General features: G+C 26.4%; 2 protein-coding genes across 2 annotated transcripts in view; one reads left to right on the forward strand and one right to left on the reverse strand.

Moving 5' to 3' along the window:
• LOC113560812 (farnesol dehydrogenase-like) overlaps positions 1–641 on the reverse strand; it is a 36,821-nt gene extending 36,180 nt beyond the window's left edge. The window contains exon 1 of the mRNA XM_026966904.1: positions 626–641. The gene's annotated coding sequence lies outside the window, so the exon portion shown is untranslated. The remainder of the gene's footprint in view (positions 1–625) is intronic.
• Positions 642–1,295: 654 nt separating this feature from the next.
• LOC113549872 (ATP-dependent RNA helicase dbp5-like) lies at positions 1,296–7,601 on the forward strand. The gene is made up of 8 exons (XM_026951358.1): positions 1,296–1,597; positions 3,179–3,934; positions 3,995–4,144; positions 4,225–4,428; positions 4,912–5,046; positions 5,113–5,466; positions 6,194–6,560; positions 6,678–7,601. Exons 2-8 carry the CDS (start codon positions 3,206–3,208, stop codon positions 7,157–7,159), a joined length of 2,421 nt encoding a protein of 806 aa, XP_026807159.1. The 5' UTR covers positions 1,296–1,597; positions 3,179–3,205; the 3' UTR covers positions 7,160–7,601.
• Positions 7,602–11,209: the final 3,608 nt, after the last annotated feature.

Here is an 11,209-nt window from a genome sequence, read left to right on the forward strand (position 1 = left end):
CTATGAAAAGTAAAATTGTTATAAATGTTGAAAAATTGTTACCGAATTATACGTAAATTACTTGTGAAATGTGAACATTATGATTAAAAACAATATATGAATTAATAAATATATAAGCAGTTGCTCGGTCCATATTATAATAGGTACATTTTAGTGAGCGTCAGCCGTCAGTGACATACCACTTACACGGTGTAAGTTACACCCCTTAAGGATATAAATACTTTAGGGGTATGAATCCTTGGCCTCTTATATATACTTATACAGGATGATTCTTCAATCGAAGAACATTCATTATTTCAAAATCTATTAACGTTTTAATTGATTAAGTTTTTACTTTTTTGAATGACAACACATTTTATATTTTATATTCTAAAATACCGAAGAAATTTAAATTTGGACAAGTCTTATTTGAGCTACACCAAGTACTGAAAGTTTTGGTTAACGGAGTGGAGTGTTACGGGAATATGCCCCAAAATATTGATCTACTACTCCACTAATCTAAACTTTAAATAATATAAATTTATATTATATTTTTAAATAATAAATGTTATTCGAGTTTGATCAAAGAATCACTCTGTACGTATACTTTAATCGTATCGATGTTACCAAGTAGGAACCTACTTACTATTAGTAAATGGACAATTTCCACCTCTTCTTTGGCTATTTTCAGTGAAGTAGTACATTTTCTTCTGGCAATTTTATTGAAACAGACATTTATTTCTACCCACTTCTTGGCAACATTGCAACAAGTTGAAGGTTAATGAATTGAACTACCTATTAAATATTTAATCAATGTACCTATAATGTACTTAACTATTGATTTAAGAAACGGTGAAATTTTCCACATTTAAGCAAATATGAAATATTCATCAATAGATTCTTGAGAATTAGCACTTCACAAATTATAAGATTTTGTTTTAATAACAATTAAGTAGGTTACAAATCTGAAACCACAATCCTCTAAATATAGGCATATAAACATAGGTATTACGGTGTCCTTTATTTAGACAACTAAATAAGTATATTTAAAATAACGAAAACAACTAATATCTTACACGTTATTAATTCTTACAAGTTTGACTAATTTTTTTAAAATTTTTTATTATAATAAATACCACTCGAACCAGTTAAAATGAATAAATATATTTTTACATCACCTAAAAGTACTTACGGTGGATTTAGTTATACGATGTGGCCACCCTGCGAGTATTATCAGCTAAAATTATCTAAATAATAATAATATTATTATTATTATTTGACATCTTAGTGATTGGCGATTAGTCATTCTATTTACGATGTTCGCGAAAAACAAAAACAACTAAACTGGTTAGTCATATATAACTCATAGCCATAAAGTAATAATACAGTCCTGTGCCCTCTCCACGTAATATAATGTATAGTGATAATATAACTTAATAACTTTTTAAGTATAATAACATGTATAAAACGATTCGTATGTGTTGTGTCGCAGTACTACTGTCTACTGGGTTGAAGGTTGTTTCATAATTATTTCATACATTCGTTCTCATATTCTGTGCTGACCCTGAAAAATTCAAGCTTACAGTTTACATCTCCAGTGAATAAAAAAAACATTTCTGTAAGTACCTATATATTGCTTGGTCTCCAATTTTCTTGGTAAAAGAAATCACATTTTCTTCTAAAAACCACTAATCTGCCTATAATTTACTAATGCATTACATCCTTGTCAATTTAATGGTTGTTAAAATCCACTAAATAAAGTATATTTACAACTTGAATATCTTGAAGATTATAAGTTATACAACATTTGTATCATTACTTAACTAATCTTATTTAAATAATATTTTTTGTCTCGTACTATTTTTATTTTAAACAAAAACAGAAAAATCTAGAAAAAATTAAGTTTTAAGTTTTTGATATAAATACTGAAGGTATAAAAAACTTTTTTAAAATAGTCTCATCTATAATTTTTTAACTGTTCTTTAAACTAAACAAATATTAAATTTAATTAATTTTGTAATAAATAAAAGTATTTTTACATTTTCTATTTATAATATGTGATTAAAAAGTACCATAGTCATAAGCAGCGCTAGGGGGGCTTTGGGGGCTAAGCCCCGCTAAGTTCCCTACTAGCCCCCCTCCAAATGTATACCTTAGTTATGCACCTACAGTTTTGTATCATTATTCAAAAATATACTATTTTAGGGGCATAAAAACACAAATTTTTTTTAACCTAAAAAAAAATAAATATATATATATATATTAAAAATAATTTTTAATATAACAGTTAAAGTTATTTCTTCTACATCAGTTTTTTATTTTATTGTTTATTTTTGTATTTGTAATTATATTGCAATACTATGCAATACATTTATACATTTTAGTTTATTTGTTTATATTTGTATTGAAATATAATTAGCTGCCACATGCTGAACGCTGGCTAATTTTTATTTTTATTTTTACAATACGTAGACAAGATCATTTCTTACTAAATAGGAAGTTATTAATAATTATTTTCTAATCTGGAGCTTGAACCCCCCAACTAAATTTATCAAGCTCTATATAAAACATCATGCCTATGACCAAAGTATTAAACAAATATTACAATAATCTTGAAAATTTAACAGCAAGTACTTTTATAATTGAGTTTTTACATTAATTACAATTTTTCAAATAAAATATTTTTTCAAAGCTTATAAAAATATTTAGAATACCTAATAAATAAAAATAAACTACTACCTATTTAGCACAAAAGTGTAAAAAACAAAATGATACACTGGCCTGTTTTTGTATTGAATCAATATTATAGGTATTATTATTTTAAACATTATATTTAATTTATCAAATGTGATATTATGCTGTTTATGTTTATTTAATATTTTGGTTCTTTTTTTATTACATTGATACTCCATTGACTGCTGTAAATTTAGTATGATAATTTTATAGCAACAATTAAGTAGGTATCAAATATTTTTCTGATTTTGAACCATGCTATTTGTTTTTGCTCTATAATAAATAAATATTTTGTACCTACTAATGATAATCGATAATAATAAATATATTCTTCTTGAAATACCCTCCCCTTCTAATTTATAATAATGTATCAGTCTATAATTTAGATTTAACAAAAAATACTTAATTGTTCAAATTTTCTTAATCTATATTTTAAGTATTATTTATAGAATTTTTTATTTTATAGGTACTTATTGCAAAATTAAACAGATCTATGATGGAGTCAGAATTAAAAAATCAGAATGACTTATTACAGCAATTGAAATCTTTACGTGCAGAAAAAGAATTATTAGAGAAACATGTATTTGTACTCAATGAATGTTTATCTGTAGAGGAATTAAAAACAAAAATATCTAATCTAGAAAAGAAAAAAGAGATGTTGGGATCGTTGGAAAATGTAATTGAAAGATTACGTGCTGAGGTAGAACCACTAAAGTATTTGAAATCTGTTTTGAAAACTAAATTAGGTGATGAAAATAAAATGCAATCAAAAAACATTGGATCAGAATTGTGTATTGATTTGGAAGAACATACTAAGATTGAGCCATTAAAGTATTTGAAAACCAAACCAGATGTTGAAAATAAAATTCAATCAAATAACATTTGGTCAGAGTTATCTATTGACCTGGAACCTAATGTTCCTAAATATGAAAAAAAAAATTGTAACATCACTTCTATTGATGATCTAGTAGAACAACCTGTTGCATCCAAAACTTTTATTTCTCAAAGTGTAGAAGACATTCCTACTAATTTAGTTAAAACTGATTTGAGTTCATACTCAAAGTTAAATAATGAACTCATTGGAACATTCCAAACACCAATGCCTTGTAAATCTAATTCAGTGTCAACTGTTAATGATGGCAGTCTTGATGAATGTATGCAATTATTGGATCAATATGATATAGTGACTGATCAAGAAATATTAAATTACCCTACAGAAGAAGTCAGTATAATTATTTTTTGACAGTTTTAAAATTAAAGTTTTAATAATTTATTTTTACAGAATAATTTGAAAAGTCAAAGTGTTGTTGATCAAAAACCTAATAATAATGGTAATGATAACAAAATACAGAATACACAGAAAGCAACAACAAGCTCTTATTTTGATGCGGAAGGCATGAATACAAATGTGAAAGACCAAGTACCTATTGAAGTAAAGTTTTTTCCTTGTTTAAAACACATATGTTATTAATATTCAATTTTCTTTTTTAACATTATTTGTATTCTTTATAGAAAGATATAAAATTGAATTTAAAAAATGCAATTGATCTCGGTTTTGGAACATATAAAGATTGGAATAGTAAACTTCACGAGGCTAGTACATCTCAATCAACTCTAAACAAACAAAGTTTATGTTCAGATGCCAATGTTAATATTGGAGATTTATTACTAAAAATACCACAATTGTTATTGCAACAAGGAATTGATTATATTCAAGTTAGTTCATATTCTGTATTTTATATTAATTGTACATTTATAGTCTGCGACATGAAAACTGGCGGGTGGCCACCGTCGTACCCTGAACCTCACGCACCGTGTAGACAGTGGTTCTCCTTCTGTTCTGGAGCGGTGCAGCACAAATAATTGTATTCTGATAACCATTACAGTAAATAATCCGATAGGATCGTGGCCATCAGTCGCCAGTTTTCGTGTCGCCGACTATAATCAAAATTTTAATTTTAATTATAATGTATACCTATCCATAAGTAAGTAAAATCTACAGGGTATAGTATGGTACCACTGCTAATGTTCATAGTTTCTAAAACTACCTTAATGAAAAAAAAGTAAATTTACAATTAAAGCTAAATAGCTTTTCTAAAATAAACTTATAAAATTAATACTATTTAAATACATTTTTATTTCAGTTTAGTATTATTATATTTCATAATAATTTACATTTTTTTCTTTTAAATATTACAGGTTGAAGATGAGTCTAAGAAAAATTTAAATGTATCCTCAAAAGAGAATGATAAATGCAATAAGAAAAAAGATTTAAAGAAAGAAGTGAATAAATTCTTAGATGAATATACAAATTTATTGCAAAAAAGTTCTCTAGTATGTTGTCTATTTAGTATTTTTCAAATTTTCTTATTTTTTAAAAGTGTTTTATTTTCTTTATAGAAAATAGACAACAATAACTTATCCTCTAAGCAAACAGAATCAAGTCAACACGATGATTTACCACCTAATGCCAGTAATTCTGACTGTAGTATTAATAGCTTCAATGATATGAATTTAAAAATTGATATCTTGCGTGGCATATACTCTCTTGGTTTTGTCAATCCAACTGCTTTACAACAACGTATTATTGTGCACTGCATAAATGGACGAGACATAATTGTTTTTGCTGGACCAGGTAATGGTAGAACAATGATGTTCACAATACCATTACTGCAACGCGTTAAAACTAATTTAAATGAGTGTCAAGCATTAATATTAGTACCAACTCGAGACCTTGCAGTACATATTCAAAAGGTATGCTATGATTATAATATGGATTTTCATAGCTATTTTTGTGTTTTTTACTAATCTTATTCAAAATTTTAATTTTAATAAAATAATATTTGTTATATAGTTTGTTAGTTGTTGTTTTTACATCAATATGTTTATACAAATATTCAGTATTATATCAAGAAAGTTAAATATATTAGTTGTCATTAATTTAATACAAATTTTAAATTAAAAATGATTCCATATTTTATTGTTTATTATTTTAATGAATATTTAAACATATATGACATATATTTTAACATTATAATGTAGAAGTCTTAAGAGCACGTTATACACGCATGTGTTGTCTTTGTCTTTCTAATATATATCATACCAAATTTGTGTTCAGCAGAACACATTTTATAATCTTAACTTTAATATTAGTGTAAATTTACCTATCATCAAATTTAAAGGTAAGAATATTATCTAGAAAATAATAATATCAATAAAAGCAATAAGCATATGGACATTTCCTAGATAATATTCTTACCTTTAAATTTGATGATAGATAAATTTACACTAATATTAAAGTTGACATTATAGGATGTGTTCTGCTCAACGCGAATTTGCTATGAAATACATTAGTAAGATAGAGACAATACATGTGGGTATAATGTCCTCTTAAGAATTATTGAAATTACAAAATGTTATGTACAGTATAATTTTACTTTTTATTATTTTGTTGATAAATTGATTTTTTTTTTTTATATAGATTATTATGAGTGTTGGTGACTTTTTGGGTGTTAATGTATGTATTGGTGGTGATAATGTTCCGAGAAAACTATCTGTTATTCCACATGTAATCGTTGGTACTCCGTTTGGAGTGTCTAATATGATTTCATGTAAGTCACTGCGTACTGGATGCATTCAAACAGTTGTAATTAACAAAGCTGAAAAAATGTTGACTAATGACTACACAAAATCAATTGAGGAAATAATGAAAAAGTTAACAAAAACCAGACAAGTCACTATATTGACATCGGACAAACTAGATCATGTATTAGACATTTACATGGAATCTTTACGTGATCCTCTGGTTATTATTAATGACAAAGAAAAAGATAACGATCTACTAAAAAGTATGTCACCATAAATTATTACCTATTAATAACATTTATAATATTATATAGCTTTTTTATTTTTTAATGAAATATTATGTCATTAATACTTTTCAAATTGATCTGTTATAATCATAGATCTTCCAAAACAGTTTTATTTAAACATTCAAAATGAATGGAAAATGAATGCACTTTGTGAAATCAACGAAACATTGAAAATACAAAGATCTATCATCTTTTGCAATACTTTGGATAGAGCACAAAAACTATACGATTCCTTACAAAGATTGGAATATGCAGTATCACTTTTTCATTTAGAAATGAACGCACATGAACGCGAACAAATCCTTGATATGTTTTCTTCAAACAATTTAAAAATGCTCATCACTACAGATCCAATCAAAGGAAGCCAGTTTCAGCAAGCTGCTTGGATAATTAATTATGATTTACCAATAAATCCTATTTGTTATTTAGACAGAGTGGCAAAATGTGCCAAAAATATAAAAGTGATAAATTTCATCGATGAAAATGAAGACCATACAAAATCGGCAATTGAAGCACACAACAAAAATTATATGATTCAGATGCCTCTGAACATGATTGATTTGTTACAATATTAAACTCATATGATTATAATATTATTTTCAATATTAAGTAGTATAAAATTCATTACTGTGATAAATAAAAGAAAATACATATTATTATATTCTACTATTGAACTTAACTTCTAGGAAACGGGTTTTATTATTATTTTCTGTTATTATACAATTACTTAGATTGCATTTTTATTCCTATTTTTTTTTTTTATGCCAATTTAGGAATGTTACTATTCTTTAGTTTATATATATTTTTATATGATTTTACTTTATGTGATTTGTTTATGCGTAATATTAGAATGTTATTCAAGAAATAATTATGTGACAATATTTTGAAAATTAAAAATTCATATTATCTTTTCATAGTTATTATTTAAATTATTTTACTGAATTATTAAAAATTGTATGTTAATACTATGGTAATAGATGTTTATACTAATATTTTAAGATATTGAAGCTGACTTGGCTAAGCTTACTACGTGAAGAGTACATTATTTTGTAAACAACTTTACTATTGTGTATGTTCAGGGATGACAACTTTAAGTTTTACTAACTTCTAATGCTAATAATTATCATACCATTAATAATGTGATTTGTAATAATTCAATTTAAAACTTATTAATGGTTTTTAATAAAGCTAAATTAATCACAGTACTCGATCCTGACGATTTACCTTAAAATGGAAATGATGTTACAGAAATTGAGCGATAACCACTAATCAGTGTATCATTTTAATCTTGTTTGATGGGTGTTACTTAAACTTTTAAGAGTGTTAAGAACATTTTCTTAAATTTTAATAAATTAAATTAAATTTGAATAGCTGTATGTATTAAGTTGTGCGTTAAGACTAATAGTAACATTAAACACAGTAATAGGTTACGCTAAAACGCTAAGTATATGAAAGGTGTGTGCGATGGTGACTCTGACTAGTGAGCATAAACACACATAATATATTAGCTTAGGTAAGGATTCGATCTAAGCGATTTCTAATTACAACTTATGACTGTGTGAGGTCGATTAAAACCAGCTTTGCTGTATTCTTTAAATGATTATTAGTAAGTTTGAATTCCAATTTTCAAGCATGGATGTATTTAGGATTTTAATGATAGATAGGGGGATATACATTTTTGGGATAGTAAATTGGCTCTTATTAATCTTATTTTGATAAAACAAGGGTTTAAATATAATCACATCTATAATACAGAAACAACACTTTAAATTGTTAATCTTCTCAGCTCCTGGTATGTACTTATATGTTCTGTAAAATATTGTGATGATATTGCTATATTATATAGGTATTGGACATCTATTTAAATTTAAAAACCCTAACTATAAATAGTTTTCTGTTTTCATATCTTATTATTTAAAACAATTGTATGGTGGGTACCTATTGTAGGTAACTACGTTAATCTATTTGAATTTTGAGTGTGAACCGTTATGCATCAGTCGTGGTGGTAACATATAGTTACGTAATACAAGTAAAAATTAGTGAAACATTAAAACGGATGCCGGAGTACGACATAGGTAGTTATTTAAATTGTTCTTGGCATTTTAATTTGTTGGCAGCATCTGTATATTAAAAACTATTGAGTTATAACTTATAACTAAGTAAGTAACCTGCTACTAACTATTTATTATAATTTATCTAAATATTTACAAAGAAAAAATATAGATTTAAATATATTTGTATCTATATACAGGCACGGAGGCAGACTGGCTGGGATGCTACAGCATCCCTTGCCCTAAAATATATTTTTCCTATCTATCGGTATAAATGTGTCTTAATTACTCTACTAATCTACTTAAAATAAATGTGAATTTTGAAGGCGAAAGTTACAATCCTCTAATTAAGTTGTGGGTAGATCTATTAGGTATTTGTAAAATATTATAATAACAATAATCATAAAGAATACATTTAAGTAGCTATTAAGGAAATAGGTTAATCAGTGAGCAGTTTTTTTTATACGTTTCTTTATTAATTTATTATTAACATAATGTAACATTGATTTTTTATTTTATTTTTATTTTTTTTTGAGGGGCGGGCCATAAATTTGCCCAAATTTTTTTGCTAATATTGTGTAAATTTATGCTATTTGCTCTTTAAATTATATAGCATCTCGTGCCCTTTTTTACCAGTCTGCGCCTGTCATTATATAGTTGTATGTGTATCTATCATCCTTTCGAAAACGAATTACAAATTTAAAAATATGTTTATCTTAGTCAAAGTAAAAAAGTGTTCCCCTTGAACAGTAGATGCGCAGACGCTCAGTACCTATAATCCCTCAAAAGGGCCAAACGTCACACGACATGGCTTTTCGTTGAGATTTATGAAGCAGATGTTATGAATACAAAACTATATTAAATAAAATTATTTTTACTGGACGAGACAAATTTTTCGCCATTAAAACCTCTTCCATTATATCATGATTACATTGTATAATATAATATTATGTTCATATTTTAATTTTTCAAAAAAAAGTTTTTTATGTGGGTTAGTTATAATAATATAAGATATTATATTTTTATTAAATAAATATTTTAAATTAAACAATTTTATTTTATACCTAAAAGTTTTACTACGTAGTACCTACCTACGGATAACTTCGCTGATTCGATAAATTACTGTGATAGGTATTTATTACCGTTTCATAATATGAGGACTAGGTAGTAATGGATGTGAGATATATGATACTGGGTCAGCATTATCAGCAAACTTCTAAAACAAGTTTTAAGTATAGGTTGAATTTAAGTAGCATTATGTTATCCTAAATTTTACTTTTCACATAAACGTTAAAGGTTGCTACATTTTAATAAATCATTTAAAAAATGTACATATTTGTATCTATACCTACAAGTAGGTAATATTTATTATACCCGATATATTTTATGAGCGAATTTTTTTTTTTTGGCAAATAGCTAAATTATTTTTCCTCGGAATTACCAATAGGTAATTGGATCTTCATTCCCACTGGAAAACTGACTCATATTTCAATTTTCAAAAAATTAATTTTTATTTTGGTGATACATAAATGTTATCGACGTTATCGTATTTCTATTCTCTATCCTTTTAAATTTTTGCTAATGAGTCATCTTAAATATCAAATATCAATCAAAACTCAATAAGGTGAAATGGAACGGTCATTTTGTTTAAATATATTTAAAAATTACGTTTGTAACTTAAATGTATGTACAGTAAGTATGCCGTTTGTTTAAGTAAAATTTAACATTAATAATAGCAAATAGGCAGTTTTAGTAAAATATCGTTTTTTTCTGTGAACTCGTTTTTGGGTAAAATAAATAAACATACAAAGTCAGGCCTCTGGGCGCGTAGCCAGGGGGATGTGTTACAGGTTGTAGAAACCCTTCCCACTTCAACCGTGGTATAGGTACTCATAGATTACATTTTTTTTTTTTATTAATAATAATTAAATAACATTAATTAAAATTAATAAACTATTATCTTTTCACTTGTAATGCGTTTGTACAATAAAGTATACGTAAAGTTATTAATTTTAAGTGTATAATTTTGTTAATTAATTTTGAATAACACCCCCCCCCCTTTGAAACTCCTGATTACGCGCCTGTACAAAATATTGTAAGTGCATTATAATTGGAACATCTTTAAAATTTTAAAACTAGCTTTAGCGTGAATGGTACTTTGGAAAGATCGTTATTAACGAAAAGAAAAAACTTGTATATGTATTAAATGTACTTATTTTTGAGAAATCATAAAAGTTAAAATATTTAAACTGGAAAAAAAATGTTAGTTACATTGGAAGATAATGATAAATTGATAAGGCGCTGGAAGTTATCGTTGAGTGTCTGAAACATATTTTGAAAACCTAAAACCTGGGAATTAAAAAATATTTGACCATAGCTAGGTGAATTGTTTCTTAAATATAATAAGGTATTCTCGGAATATGATGTTGGAATTGTACAGTGTACCACTTGTATTAAAAATTTTCTTTTCAAAATATAGATACACATACATACCAACTGGTTCAGTCAAAACTGATTTGGTTTCATCAGTAAAATTATATGAAGAACTTTTTGGCACATTCCAAGTACCGTCTA

The sequence above is a fragment of the Rhopalosiphum maidis genome, chromosome 4 (assembly GCF_003676215.2).
Source record: "Rhopalosiphum maidis isolate BTI-1 chromosome 4, ASM367621v3, whole genome shotgun sequence".
NCBI classification, from domain to species: domain Eukaryota; kingdom Metazoa; phylum Arthropoda; class Insecta; order Hemiptera; family Aphididae; genus Rhopalosiphum; species Rhopalosiphum maidis.

Coding starts and splice junctions, on each gene's coding strand:
- LOC113549872 (XM_026951358.1), top strand. CDS start 3,206: ATGATGGAGTCAGAATTAAAAAATCAGAATGACTTATTACAGCAATTG. Junction 3,935..3,994: donor TAAATTACCCTACAGAAGAA/GTCAGTATAATT, acceptor TTATTTTTACAG/AATAATTTGAAAAGTCAAAG. Junction 4,145..4,224: donor AAGACCAAGTACCTATTGAA/GTAAAGTTTTTT, acceptor TATTCTTTATAG/AAAGATATAAAATTGAATTT.